Below are 15,461 nucleotides of genomic sequence, written 5' to 3'. Positions count from 1 at the left end.
ATTATAGATATTATTTTGGGACCAATGCAACAATATAAACTCATTTTATGAGGCATTCCTTCATTTTATGACTAACTAGTAAATGACCCCCTTGCATTGCACGTGATTTATGATTTTTGTTAATTATTTATATATTTATTAATAATTTACTTAATTATTATAAATAAATATTTAATAAATTAATGATATGATTTAGTACTATGTTAATGCAGATTTCCGATCATATTGATTTTGCTTGATCTTGATGTAGCACAGTGCATAACAAAATCATGATATTCATTACTTAAAAACTTTTAAAAATAGTGTAACAATTATCATTATTCTTCTTCTTTCGTCTAATCCATTTTTTGTGACGCTTTTTTTTTTCTCTCGAAATTCTAGTATCCACATTGATTTAAGGGTTTTTATGCATAAGTCCCTGCCCAACCATCTTTATTATTCTAGGTTCAAGGGTTATATCTCTTTTGCCAATAAGCCCATCTATTTAATATGTACTATAAATAAATGAAAAATTAATATATATGAGAAAATTACCCCCAACCCTTAAAACTCCAATCCTTAAAACTCAATTCTAAATTGTAACCGCAATTTAACTTCAGTTTAAGCGATTTTGACCACAAAAATCCAATTTTGACTTTTTCTTTTTTTCAACCTTTCTTTTTTTCTAAACGTTTTTTTGCCGTCAGTTTTCGGGGTTTACTTTTTTTTTTTCCGCCTCTGGTTTCCGGCGTTGACTTTTTAATCATTAAATTTTGTAATCTTTTTTATTTACGCTCGCCGTTGAACGTTGACCGTAACTGTACTGTTACTAACAATAATTATACTATCGATGATATTAATTGTACTGTCATTGAAAGTACATTTACGTAATTCACCTGTCTTTGATAGTACATTTACGTAATTGTATAGTCAATGAAAGTACAATTACTGTCAACCACAACAATATTATTATTTTTTTGGCATTTTTTTATTTTGTTTGATTTGTTGACAAGTCAACGTAATTATATTACTGTCGTTGACGGTAAAATTACTGTAAAAACAATAATATTACTGTCAACCACATCGATATTATAATTTTTTTGGCCTTTTTTTCTTTGTTGGGTTTGTTGACCAATTAACGTAATGATATTATTGTCTACTATTGTAATATTACTATAAACACAATAATATTATTGTGGTTGACGGAATATTATTGTCATTACAGTAATATTACTGTGGACCACATCAATATTAATTCGTTTGACTTTTTATTACGTTTGCCTTTGTTGAATGGTCAAAATATTAATATTACTCTATTACACAATTGTTGACATCAAATTGAGAATAAATTACAAATTAATGGCCTGAATAAATTTGTTATTAATTCGGATCTCGATTAAAAGCCCATAATAAATTTAGGCTTATATCAATTGTTTGATATTACATTACAAATTAATAAAAAAATTAAATCGGTTATCAATTTGGATCTCAAATCAAAGCCCGTAAACAATTTCGGCTTTATATCGAAGTCCACACTAAATTTGGACTCCGCGAATGTGTAATGTGAGTTAACTCAAAATAAGTACTAAATTCTTATTCATTTGTGTTAACTATTTGGGCTTATAAATCTAGTCCACATGAAGTTGCAAGTGTTCAAGTCCACCGGTCCAAGTTTCAAGTCAAGAAACCCTAAACCGAGGCTATAAAAGTAGGTCTCAAATACTTACAAGTACATATGTACACATACAAGGATAGGCTAAAATAATTCTAAAGTCTAGCTAATGTATAAGCATATACAACCATTGAAACTCCTTAAATTAAAAAAATATATAAGTGGGCATTTTTATTTTTTTAGGGTGGCAAAATTTCTTTCTTCTGGAGGGGCGGCTCCTCCCCTTATGGTGCCTTAGTTATGCCCCTACTTTCATCTACCATCAACTACGAAAGATTTACTTTTAAATTTCATCTTTTAATTTATATAAATTTATTGAGCGCAAATATCACTTTCTCACTTCGTCCTCTGACCTCAAATCACTTTATCCCCTCGTACTCTCAATTGCATTGATTTACCGCGTGCACTTGTACAATCGTCCCAATGTAACCCACGCTGTCAATTTTCACGATTTTGACCTTGAAACCGTTATTCAAGGTCTAAAAATTACAGGAATGGTGAATTCTTTGTTCAAGTTCTTTTGTTTTCAATGTCAATTCTAAACTTTTTGCCTTCAGTTCCTCATTTGCACGTGAAAAGTGTTCAACCATTTGCTTAAACTCTTCGTTTTTTCTTAAGCTCTAACATCCTTTTGTTGACAATAGAACCACAACCTCGAGCTCGTTCACACAAAGAAGGATCGACCCATTTGAAAAAATTATAGTAATTCACTGGATAATTACAGGACATGCATATTCTCTAAGAAAGCATATAAAACCTTAAAAAACTTACCATAACAATTGATTCTATTTTCATTAAAATTAGTGGTTGAGTTTCTGCTACTCCAGCTTTTTCTCATGTTACTTGAGTCCATACTTTATGATTGTGGTGAACTATTTCCAGCCATACCTTTGTTGTGGAAGAAAAGAACCAAAAATCGTGAAGGAAGTTGCTGAGGTTTTTTTAGGGAAACTGATTAAATTTGGGAATTTGGATGGAGGAGGGGAGTGGAAAATCGATGCAAACTATTTAAACCCGGTAAGTGGGCATTTCAGTAATTTTCAGACCAAACACCCTCAGTGATTGCCTTGGGGTAATTGTGTGTGTGTTGGGGGGGGGGGGGGGGTTTGGGATTTTGCCCATTTACATATGTTTTATCCTCAAGTTACTATGAATATAATGATATTAATAAAATTAAAAATATTTAACAAATTAATTATTTTGATATAAACAATAACATTACATGTATCACACCCTCCAAAGTTTAATCAAAATCAAATTAGAAAGCTAAAAAATCTACTTAATTTTGAATAATTTATTATTTAAATACTGAAAGTATTTTGATAGCTACATATGATAGTGAGTATTAATAAGAAATTATAATATGAAAAGTTATATTAATCCACCCAAAATAAATATTAATTAAAATATCTGGTGACAATTTTATAAATGTGAAAGCATGCGTTATTCTTCTAAAAAAACATATGTTATTTACTCACAGCAAAAAGAAATTTTTTAAAAGTTTGTTTTAATAAAAAAAAATAATTAATTAAAGTTAAGAGTAGCTTAAGAATTATGTGAGATACTACAAAAAATATTAAAAAGTAATCTGTAATATCAAAGATTGCATACCATTTAACTTAACCTAATATGTTTGTCCGTACTTTATTTAGCACCTCAAATTTTATGCTATTTATTTTATCTAAAAGGGGCTTGCTATTATCAGTGCGGTTTTTTCCAGCTACAGTGCGAAATAATTCATTTGTCCAAAAACACTTTAACCTTTTACAAAATCCTCTCAACCTCCAAATATTTCGACTTTCGTAGATCGTGATTTGTTTTCGTAGAAATCAGTTAAAACCCAACGATTATCAAGATGGCCAACATCGATCCCGTAAATGAGGTAAAAAAATACGTTTTAGTGTGATTTTTTTCGATTTTCAGTCGTTTCGTGTAGAATATCACGAAATTATTCAAGTCATTTCGTGGTGTTTTGCACGAAATGAACACTTTATTCGTGTTTTCCAGTCATTTCGTATACAATACTACGAAATTATACCTATTATTTCGTGTAAAGTCACACGAAATAGCAGTAAAACTGTTTTGTTATTCATTTCGTGCAGTACTACACGAAATGTATACATATACTTCGTGTAATTTTACACGAAATACCTAGTATTGTTATTAATTTTTTTGTGCAAGTATCTAACCTTTTTTTGTATTTACGCAGCCATATGACGACAATTTGTATTTTGATCCCTCGGTTTTGGATCAAAATGAATATGAAGATTTCTCTCACTTCTTCCAAGTTGATAATGTGTTCGGCAGTAGGGAAGAATTAATCAACTGGGCGAAAGAAACTGCAGTTAGTCATTGTCACCGTTTGATTTGTCAGTCTAGAAGGGAGAATGCACAGTACATGACGTGTGACAAATACGGACATGGCCAACAAACGAATATCGATGTGGAAGATCCTAGAAACTCAGGAACAAAAAAATGTGGTTGTCCGTTCAAATTGATTGGCAAAAGGTCAAGGTTTGATGAATTATGGCGGTTGACTGTCAGCGATGGCAGGCATAGTCATCGTCCGACTTTGTTTCCTCACGGACAAGGTACGACTAGTCGTATAACTCCACAACAGAAAGCAAGAATTAAAGAATTGCGAAATTCTCACGTGAAGCCAATGCTGATCATGGATAGACTGAGAAAAGATGATCCGACGATACAAACCTCTATGAAGCATGTTTACAATGAGTTGGCCAAGATTAAATCTGAGGAAATGGAGGGCATGACTGTTATTCAGTTTATGATGCATAACTTTCAAAAAGGCGAGTATCGATATTGGTATCGCGTAGATAGTGAAACGAGCAACACGATTACAGATATTATGTTTGCATGTCCCGAATCTATTAAGTTATTACGGTTGTTCCCGTATGTTATATTGATGGACTGCACATACAAAACCAATAAGTAAGTAAAAATTACGATTGTTTAAATTATGATTATTGTGTTTTAATGTCTTGTATTGTTTAAATATGTAAAAACAACATTGTTGTAGGTATGGAATGCCTCTTTTGGAAATAATTGGGATAACTCCAGTTCGGAGGAATTATACAATTGTTGTTGCATTTATGTCGCATGAAGATGCAGACACCTACGAGTGGACTTTGAATTGTTTGAAAGAGTTGCTAGAGGGTGTCGAACCTGATGCGATCTTGACAGACAGAGAGTTGGGTCTTTTGAAAGCACTGCCAAATGTCTTCCCATTTTCGTATCATATGTTGTGTATATTCCATATAAACAGAAATGTTGAGGCAAATGCGACGAAATTTATGGGAGGCAACAAGGACCAAGGTCTAATATTCCGACGTGGGGTATGGGCTAAGCTGGTGAAATTAGAAACCGAAGAAGAGTATCATTACAATTACAATGAAATTGTTGGACGGTATGCAGGGTATCCTAGGCTGATACAGTATTTGAATGATACGTGGTTGATATACAAGGAGAAGTTTGTTCGAGCCTATACTCGCAATGTGTATCATTTTGGCAACACGAGCACCAACAGGTATTACATGTTTTAGTTATTTAAATGATAAAAGATATTATATAAAAATAATATTTATTTTGTAATTTGATTGTCGTTGTATGCTCTGATTGTTGTTGTAATTGGATAGGGTAGAGAGTGCTCATTCTTCAGCGAAGGGTTGGTTAAATGCTTCGACCGGAGGTCTGGATAACGTGCAAGGCAAACTTCGGGACCAAGTTTATATCCAAATTAGTGAGCTGAAGTGCGATTTTTCATTATCATCCAAGATAAGGAAGCATACTGCAGCATGGCCGTGTTTTCAGGGTTTGATTTGTTATGTTACGCATCTGACATTAGAGAAATTGGATGAAGAGATGGAGTCCCCGGCGATGCAAGATCCGAGTATTTGCACACACTATCTTTGGAATACTCATGGGCTCCCATGCGCGTGCAAAATTGTGCAGAAAATGGAAGATAATGACACGTTCGTCATTTCAGACTTGCATCCATTCTGGAGTACCATGGCAGTTGAGCCTTCGGAGCTACCTGAGTATCAAGTAAACCGCGAGGAGATTGTGGATAGACAGATTGATGACCTGAATTGCAATTTGAAGAAGATGGATTACACGAGTAAGATAAATGTCGTGGCCTCATTGCGTGGCATCGTTTATCCATCTACGTCGCATCTGTCCGAGCCATCATTTGTTAAGACCAAAGGACGACCAAAGAATAACTCGACAAAGAGAGACCCTTCTGGATGGCAGTATCATATTGATGAGGAGACAATTAAGTCGTCTTGTGGTTCCAAGGGTCGCCAAACCTCATCTGGTGCAAAGATTCCTAAAACAAAGGTTGAGAGAAGCACTGATGAAACGCCTCAATCGAAGATGAAAGGTCGTGGTTCTCGTATTCCCACACAAGAATCTGCTGCCCCTACAATACCTGCACATGAAGGAATCGACTTTTATTCTTTCGTGCCCAGATTTATGGTCCGTCTTATTCAAGATTATGTTAACGTGATGGCGGATGGCAACTGTGGGTACCGGTGCGTTGCTCAAGCCGTGTACGGGGATCAAGAAAGATGGCCGCAAGTGAGAGGGGAGTTGCTTATTGAGTTATACGAGCATGCTAGTGTCTACACGGCGATGTTTGGCAGTACCGGATACGTTGAGGTCATACGCAAGTGTGACTGGACATCAGGGCCTTGTCCACAAGCTTATTGGATGGACATGAATGAAATGGGATTGGCCATTGCTACCAGATACAGTGCATTAGTGGTACTTTTGACTCAAGTAGGGAGTATGACTTACCTTCCTATGTTTGGCAGTGGTCACTTATCATGTATGATTGTTGTGACATTGCACAACAATCATTTCATGTTTGTTAATTTGGTCGCAAATAGTCCACTACCACCAATCCATCCGGCATGGGTACACCATAGAGCTAAAAACTTGAGGCACTTACTCAAAACGTACAAACCCCGACTACTCTTGTACGAACAATTAAAGTCTGGTCGGTAGTTCAATTTGTAGTTGTATCTGAAATCTAGTTGAATTTTTATTCGTATTTGAAATTTAGATCAATTTGTAGTTGTATTTGAATTCTAGTTCAATTTGTAGTTGTATTTGAATTCTAGTTCAATTTGTAGTTGTATTTGAATTCTAGTTCAATTTGTATTTGTATTTGAATTTTTAGGTCAATTTTGTATTTGAAATTTAGATCAATTTGTAGTTGTATTTGAATTCTAGTTCAATTTGTAGTTGTATTTGAATTCTAGTTCAATTTGTATTTGTATTTGAATTTTTAGGTCAATTTTGTATTTGAAATTTAGATCAATTTGTAGTTGTATTTGAATTCTAGTTCATTTTGTATTTGTATTTGACATTTAGGTCATTTTGAGTGTCTGAAATAAATTGGTTAATTAAAAAATAAATCAATTAGTGATTTCGTACTGAATTTCACGAAATGTTACTTCATATTTCGTGGAACAATCTACGAAATATGGTCTTCCATTTCGTAGAAAACTCCACGAAATATAATGTCACATTTCGTGTAAACGTACACGAAATACACGAATTTTTTCAATCTAACGGTTTCGTCCTTCGTGTTCTATAACAATAAACACTTATATTTCGTGTGAACCGACACGAAATTATTGAGTGGATTTCGTGTAATAATACACGAAATAGCGGGCGAATTTGGTTTTTTTTTAAGGAAAGTTACAAATGAAATAAATCGCACTGCAAGCCGGTAAAAACCGCACTATGAATAGCATTTCAGTATCTAAAATAATAGGTTGTGAATTTTGTTTCAGTTTTATCTATTTATTTTTATGTGAATTTTTAATTTTCCTTCATTCTCTTCAAATTACTATAAATAATTGAATATTGACAAATTAAAACATATCATAAATAAGTTATTTGAGTTAAATAATTCCAGTCAAATAATATATTATTAGAAAATTCTCTCAATGTAATTTAATATAAATAAAATATATTTTCAAACTTCAAATTATTTTAGAAGTGATAATATAAATAAAATATTAAAAAACACTTTTAATATGAAAAGTTACTTGTATAATTAACCTTTGAATGAAATATTAACTAAATTAAATCATTGTCCTTTGATTTCTATAAACTCTAAAATATATGTAGGAATAATTTTGTCCCTACATAAAATAGAAGAAACCTTCCTAGCATTCCTCCTTTTATAGATAGTATAGATTATATAAAATGAGATAACGTGGGGTCCATCAACATTAATTATGGTAAGATTTGAGAAAAGTACTAGTCCTACATTCAAGCCTTGTACTATATGTGAATATCATGTAGAAAATCAAAAACATTTGTGGAATTTTGGACTCCAAACGTAACACCAATGTTCACCAAACTTAAAATACTCTTCTAAAACATAAATTAAGCATCTCCCATACTAATTGATCATTAAAGTGTCAAGAAAATTGGTGCAACTCAATTCATCAAAAAATATAGTACTACAAGTAAGTACAATGTATAAACTGGTAAAATTGGGGTTATTCATGCATATAGTACTGTGAGTGCATTTATAAAATATATATTGTCCATTCATATTGTATTGTTATATTCTTTATAGAAGAGAGAGAAAAGGAAAACGAGTGTAATTATAGATTAATGTAAAGGGTATTTTAGACTTTTCACCTGCCCCTATGGACTGAACTGCATGTGAAACTTTGCATTAGAGACCAATACGCCTATGTAACCTCTGTACGGACTGACGCGCTTTAAGTTTGGGTTTGGGAATTTATCTGTAATTACCCCATAAAAAAAAATATTACAATCTGATATAGAAGTGTAATTTTACTTTAGATATGTTTTCAGTAAGTGATGAAATCTAGGACTCAGTTGTTTGTTTTAAAAAGCATTGAAATTTATGTTTGAAAAAATGAGCAGGTATAGTTTCATGCAAAGAGCATTCCAAATTAGTTATTTGTAAAATCCTGTAGCATGCATCAATCAACACATATATGCTATACTTTGAAATAATCCATGGCATGGGGTGTATTATATGACAAGTAACAAAGATCAAACTCAAACATGTTAGAAATACCTTCATTTAAATAAATGGCGCTCTCTCTTTTTCCTTTTTTGTTCCCCTACTTGGACCACAAGAAGATAAATAATAAAGAAACCTAATTTACAAAACTGCCCCAAAAAACACACTATGATTTGAACACTGGTCAGTTAGAACACAAAGCAAACAACAGACAAACATATACAATAGCGACACAGTTTGGTTAAGTCCTCCTAGTTGATGATACTTTGCTCTGGTGCAAAATATATAGAGAACCCCAGCCTTGCTCTTTTCCCAATTCGATCATACACCTCAATACTCTCAAGAACTCGTCTGCTTCCTCTGAAGAGTTAAACTCTAAGTTGGTCTGTAGAAGAGGGAGTGGAGCTTGAAAATTGTGCCTCAGTTTCCCCTTTGCTTCGTTTCCTTGAAGACTCTGTCTGAACGATGTATCTGAGCCACTCCCCACAATGTGTACCACCTCTCCATCATTGTCTGCAAGAATTACACCATCCATTCCTATTTCTGATTCTATCACCCACTTTGGATCAGAAGGGACACCCTCGAAATTCGGTTTACCCAATTCCACTAAACTGGAGCAGCCAACTATTAAGATAAGTCTTCGAGTTATCAAAACATATTGACCGCATTGCTTAAGTGGTTTACACATGATTAATGTCTCCTCCCTCAGCTTCATATCTGCTTCAGCGAGTACAAATGTGCCAATTGCTTCCTCCCAAGAGTAAGGCTTTAAGGGAGATTCCGCACTCAAAGGCCTTGGTAAACGGACCCTTAAACAACGATACCCCATTTGGTGGATCCTACTTCGGTTTCGGATACTCTGTGCTGTTTTTCCAGTGACCTCAAGTATACTGGCTGCTGGTTTTGCAACAAGTCCGGTTACACCTACAGCAATACCTGTGGTACATGGCAACTTAAAAGGTCAGTAAGTGAAAGTTGAACACGTTAATTTAAAGTAAAGAAACTCGTCTTTCCCAATAGCACATTACCTGATAGAACTCCTGGTAGGCCATGTTTTTCGGCACCTTTGATTGGTGATTGGAGTACACCAGTAAGTCCCTAAGGCAAGATATAAGCTTTTATTAATTAAATTGCTATGAATGACTTGGGTCACTATGCAATTAATACCATATATACATCCAAGATGATTCCATGTACACCATAATCAAGTTGCTTGATGACATCTTTCTTTGAATTTTTTTAACATGTCCCAGTCTAGCTATTTAACTATATTTAACCTTTAAAATTATTTAAGGGGGAGAAGTAATTTTAGCTATTGCAAACAACTGTAAATATCAATTGACAGAGTAATAAGATAGAAAGATATAAAGCACCTCGAGGAATTCATTTATTACTCCTTTGCTATGTGAAGACATTCCTTTCTGTTGCCTATCAACCATTATCGCAGTCTGGTCGTCAAACGTAAATGCTACAATACCCTGCAAGTTAAGATTAAGTTCAAATTGGGCTAAAGAGTCGGATGAAATTTCTTGTGAGTCCAACTACCATGTACCTTATGTGCAGCTTTGCTGAATTGACTTGTAGCATCACTCACTGCGTAAACTGTATTGCTGAGAAGACTCATTGTACCTTGGGCCATACCTGTCATTAATCCAGCTGGACTCTGAAAAAGCAAATTTTGAAATAGTTATCACTGTTTCCTTTTTCTAGTTTCTCGGGAAAAACAAAGGGAAATTATACCTGGAAAACGCTCCACATGGGAAGGGAGAAAAAATCTTTGATTCCAAGACCTAAACTTCTTGCAAAACCCACAGGATTTCCTATAAGACCGGCTGAGCCAAAAACCTGCACAGTAATGTTCTCAATGAAAATAAACTTGATTGCACAGGAGAACAACTATATTGCACTAGAAATTGTTTGCCATCGTTCTATCCATCAAAACAGCACACAAGAATTTATCTGAGACATTAAAGCACATCTGCGGAAGGAAACTCTCAAGAGCAAAGCTCTGTTCTAAGAGTAAGTGTCTCCCACTCTGTAGTCAACTAAACTTAAGTGACTCATGTGACTAGAGGGCAAAATAGATACCACATAGGTGAACTGATTTTCCATGTAGTACTTTGTCAAGAATATAAAACTAATCATGCAATAAAATGTTACTGAAACTGCACATGCAATTAAACACATGATCCTGAATATGGAGATCTTCTCTAAAAAAAAGTATGGAGATCTGTCCTTTACTTCGACCTACTATGTGAATCTAGAACATCAATATTGGTGTCTTTATTTCTTTACTCTATTTATTGATATCGTAACATACTTTATATGACCTCTTTGTGTGTTTATGCTTCTTGCTTAAGAGTTGATACATCTCATTCATATAGACGATACATTTCTTCTATGGAGTAGTTCCATTGAGTCAATTTACGCCGTTTTTATGTTCTTAAAATATCTATAGATATTTTTCACATTAATATCCATACTGATGTGCTGTGATCCCAATCACATCACATACATTAGGCATTTCTTCATCCGTATTTTAGTTTTTCATAAATTCATATGAGACGAGGCACCTAGAACGTGCATAGCACGCAAAACGTGTTTTGGTTAGGTAACATTTAGAACTTATTTGTATTTCCTAGAACTGGACCGATTTAATTAGGATAGGCCATAAATGATGGGACAGTTTTCTTTCTTTGTAACTCCGTAGGTTTTTATATATAAGTAATTCATGTGCATGTTCAAAATCAATGAGAAGCATAATATATTTTGTTAATTTATGAGATGGAACCAGATACTAATTAGGGATTATAAGTCTTATTTCTAAAAAAAAAAACCTCAGTCTTTAAAGGAGAAAATTAACCAATTTCTGATGTCATTAGATTGACTGTTCATCTCACCAACGGTAAGAACAGTGATTACAGGGATAGGTTGTGGTGCACTTATTGCAAGAAAGATTTATTTTCAATGTTTCTTTATAAATCAGAAACGATGGGTTACTTTAAAAAGTTTATCTTTCAGAGTTATGTGAAGTCAAGTTCTCACTAGGTAAAGTGTCAGAGTAAAAAGCATAGTGCAAGTAAAATGTAAACCTACAAGGACCACCGAAAAAAAGTCAACACAATTACCTTGTACATTTCATGTAGAAATTGTCGAGTGTAATGGCTAACAAGGATCTCTTGAATGGATTCCCAGCTGGCTATCTGGTGTGATAGAAGCAACTGCTTGAAATTAATTTTGGCTCCCTCAACATCCGCAAGAGCCATAAGACCTCTCTACAATAATTGACATAATAAGTCATTGGAAATGAATAGTACACAAGAAATTCAATATAGACGTGATTAGCAAATAACAAGTTTCAAAATATTTGTTTGCATATCTGAATCGTCATTTCAAACATAGGGCAGTATTGTTCTGTAATCCACACGGACACGGTGTAAAGATTATTCTTCACTTTGCTTCAAAGTTCTGCACTTACATGAATAAGAGATTCTCCCGATGTAAGAACACCATTTCTGAGGATCCATGGACTGCTAGAAAAGCTGCAAGTGAAATATCATTATGCATTAAGGAATTTATTTATGAGATCAATAAAAACTGCAGGGTGGCGTAGGGAGCTGCTAACCTCAAAGTCAGTTTGATTGTCCCCATATCAAGCGACTCAACATATATTTTATTCTGCTTTCTTGTGGCAAGTTCAATTTGCTGCCAAGGAGCTCCAATTGGGACCATTTGGGGTAGCAAAAAGCTTCTTTTTTGATCGTCATTAAGCAGTGTAAAATCAGTAAAATCTGACTCAGGAAACAGTAAATTCGATGTGGAATCCACACGCTGAAAACCTCTGCTCTGTAACCTTGAAGATGTAGTTTTGCAAAATTCAAACAACCTCAACACAATTTCTTGCTCAATCTCAAGATGAAAATCTGCTATTCTGCAATAGGAGGGGGGAATTCATCAACTCTGAGATGGACAAATGAAGTCCGGATGTACTATTTAAAAATATTACGGACCTTAGTATAATAGATTCAAAAGAAACCAGTGATCTATCACTGTTTCTCCACTTGGCGACAGCTAAGGAGAATACTGGTTCATACATGTTTGAAGAAGATATTTGAGTCATACTTCTACTGATGAGTGCACTATCAATGCCCTTGTTTCCACGGTTGAAGGACAGGATTACAGGATATGGTGTTGTACGTAATTGGTTATCGATTTGTAAAGATGCAATTTGTAGGGAGAACTGTTGCTGATCCAAGCTCTGCACAAAGTTAATCTTCATGTGCTTAGCACATGCAAAGAGCAACTCCTACAAAACAAAACAGCCGCAGTCATTTTAAAATAATAATCGGTACACGTGTGAAAACAGAAATCGTAACGAAATTGAAGAGTAATAATTTTCATGACAGGATACCTCAGGACGAGAATTCATCAAAGAAACTCCCAGAAATGGAATCTCAACTGAAAACCTTTCCTTGTAATTAATAAAAGATTCATACTTCTGAGTTTGTTTTCCTTTATCTTTCAACTGAGGGACATGAAGGCTCTTCAGATCATTCAAAACATGGTAACTTGAATCGATAATACTGAGAACCTGTTTAAACAAATACATAAAGTTATTACTAAAATCTCAGCAATAATTGGTATTCTTATCACATTATTTGACACACACCTTAATTGCTCCTTCAGAATGTACAGAAATAAGCAAATTTCTTTCAGGTTTCTGGAAAGAAAATTAGAAGGCACAGATGTTAGTTTATGAAAGAAAATAAGATCTCTGTACTCAAAACAAATATGCAAAAAACAAAATTGGTTGTGAAGCACATAGTGGACGTCGGAATCACATTTGACACCGAGTTTTCATGTTACGGACTAAAAAGGGGTAAAAGTGGAAAATTCCCTCCAACAGTAACTTCTTGGCACTCATCTTAAGTCGCTACAGAAGCACATTATACCCATTTATAGAATACTTCAAATTAACACCCACCGGCCAATATTGGCATCTTGGATACCGTTCCACTACATGGACATGGGGACATCTGTATTTCCTTCTTCCAGAACCCAGGACTGTCCCCATTACGCATTCAATTAGGCTACCAAAATAAATCTTTTAGCAGGATCTGATATGCCCTAGGCCCATGAGATTGGAGATAAAAAGCAAGAACGTGGCATGCTAATAAGTAATAACTACTTCAAAATTCATATTTGTTTTCCAGAATACTTAACTCAAGCAGCTATTATTTTGTTTTTTCACCTACGTATAAATGACACAAACTTGTCTCCCACTGTCGTTGTGGAATCACATATAATTGATCTTCAATCCGATTCATTTTCTTCTTAACTCAAACAACTTATTCATATTAGAATTATTTATGTACCCACAGACACTTTTTGATTGGCTAATATATGCACAGTGGAAGGCATCATTCCATACCCAATAAAAAAGTTTCAAACATGGAAGCTAACCCAACAGTTAGGGTGTCGGCTCTAATTCAACAGAACAAAGGTTTTTAAATTCAAAACCTTCAGGAGAGAGAAAAAATTGAAAATAATTACTAGAAACCTAGGACACCAAATTTTCCGTATAGCAAAAGTCATACATTTCGCAAGAAGAGGTGTGCTTAAAGCTTCAAATACTCATTGGGTAAATGGAGAATAAATCTGTCCCCTATCTTTTATATGCCAATTGTCATGAGTTTTTGTGATACCAATATGACTACTCACAATTATTAATTAGTTAAACAGAACAGCATAATCATGCTTATTTTTAATTGCATTATTGAATACGAGTGGACTTTTATGTTCCAAACTATTCTTTCAAAATGATTAGACTGTCTTCTTAATAATGTAACAATTCAAGAACATAAAGGTACATATAACTATTGACTACTGTCGTGAGAGAAAAGAAAAATACCAAGATGAAAGCTGAAATCTCTTTGAGGCGGTGTGATATTTATTATGAGGACAAAAAAAATGAAGTAGTACCTCTGAAGTTGCAGATAGATACACAAGTGAATGAACTGATGCATCATCAATAGCATATGATCCTAAGATACGTTCACCTGGTACCTGAAAAAATATCACAGAGATTTATCCCCCAAACTGGTTAGTGAATTTGGGTATGAACCACCGTACCTCAACAATAAGACGACGAGGATAACAGGGTTCGTCCCAAGCATACGGGGAAGATGTGTAAGGGTGGATTGCTGTTTCAAAAGATTCACATTTCTGCTGGTAAATCCGCAACCGCTACACAGTGTAAAATGGATGGTCTTAATTAATGACAATTACAAACATGATAGGCATATAAGGCTTTGTAAAAGTATCATAATTCAGGAAATGCAGTAGTTGTCATTTCCCACAAAAAGAAAACAAATACGATTGTCCAACTTTTTGTTCGTATTAACAGCCAATATGTCAGAAGAATTTACAACAAAACATAGTATTATCAATGGCGAACAGTGATTTAATTATTCCGGGACTAATTTGTCAAATGTTTCCAAAAACACAAAGACAGACACACACACACACACACACATATATATATATATATATATATATATATATATATATATATATATATATATATATATATATATATATATATATATAGAGAGAGAGAGAGAGAGAGAGAGAGAGAGAGAGAGAGAGAGAGCACGCCTACAGAAAAGAGTTGGAAATGTTCTCATAGTCTGAAGTACATAATTTGCAAGGACAGCTTTACATAAATTGCTCAATTGTCAAATTACTGAGACAATACACAAATTAAGAGAATCA

The 15,461-nt window shown here is 34.1% G+C and overlaps 2 protein-coding genes across 6 annotated transcripts in view; one reads left to right on the top strand and one right to left on the bottom strand.

The window, feature by feature from the left end:
• The first annotated feature begins 3,506 nt into the window (after nt 1–3,506).
• LOC105950112 (PKS-NRPS hybrid synthetase cheA-like) lies at nt 3,507–8,590 on the top strand. The gene is made up of 5 exons (XM_012973431.2): nt 3,507–3,533; nt 3,861–4,600; nt 4,689–5,195; nt 5,305–6,433; nt 8,585–8,590. The coding sequence occupies exons 1-5, from the start codon at nt 3,507–3,509 to the stop codon at nt 8,588–8,590; spliced, it is 2,409 nt and encodes an 802-aa protein (XP_012828885.2).
• A 77-nt stretch (nt 8,591–8,667) lies between these two features.
• The window catches only part of LOC105962309 (vacuolar protein sorting-associated protein, putative (DUF1162)), a 34,208-nt gene continuing 27,414 nt past the window's right edge, over nt 8,668–15,461 (bottom strand). For all 5 annotated transcript variants that reach the window (XM_088827156.1, XM_088827157.1, XM_088827161.1 and 2 more), the window contains 13 exons: nt 14,820–14,933; nt 14,670–14,753; nt 13,357–13,407; nt 13,099–13,278; nt 12,698–12,993; nt 12,313–12,618; nt 12,166–12,229; nt 11,816–11,962; nt 10,428–10,532; nt 10,240–10,350; nt 10,061–10,165; nt 9,716–9,785; nt 8,668–9,623 (listed from right to left, as the gene is read on the bottom strand). In XM_088827156.1, the coding sequence (XP_088683282.1) occupies nt 8,929–9,623; nt 9,716–9,785; nt 10,061–10,165; nt 10,240–10,350; nt 10,428–10,532; nt 11,816–11,962; nt 12,166–12,229; nt 12,313–12,618; nt 12,698–12,993; nt 13,099–13,278; nt 13,357–13,407; nt 14,670–14,753; nt 14,820–14,933 (2,328 nt within the window). In that variant the 3' untranslated portion in view covers nt 8,668–8,928. The remainder of the gene's footprint in view (nt 9,624–9,715; nt 9,786–10,060; nt 10,166–10,239; nt 10,351–10,427; nt 10,533–11,815; nt 11,963–12,165; nt 12,230–12,312; nt 12,619–12,697; nt 12,994–13,098; nt 13,279–13,356; nt 13,408–14,669; nt 14,754–14,819; nt 14,934–15,461) is intronic.

The sequence above is a fragment of the Erythranthe guttata genome, chromosome 12 (genome assembly GCF_056151865.1).
Source record: "Erythranthe guttata isolate IM_541 chromosome 12, IM_541, whole genome shotgun sequence".
Lineage (NCBI taxonomy): Eukaryota > Viridiplantae > Streptophyta > Magnoliopsida > Lamiales > Phrymaceae > Erythranthe > Erythranthe guttata.
The sequence above is the reverse complement of the archived record's forward strand: the minus strand, read 5'-3'. Positions and strand labels throughout refer to the sequence as shown.

Bases quoted from the DNA above. Each gene is read 5' to 3' on its own strand.
- LOC105950112 (XM_012973431.2), top strand. From the start codon at position 3,507: ATGGCCAACATCGATCCCGTAAATGAG. The intron at 3,534-3,860 runs GTAAAAAAATAC...GTATTTACGCAG, and splicing joins ACATCGATCCCGTAAATGAG to CCATATGACGACAATTTGTA. The intron at 4,601-4,688 runs GTAAGTAAAAAT...ACATTGTTGTAG, and splicing joins TGCACATACAAAACCAATAA to GTATGGAATGCCTCTTTTGG.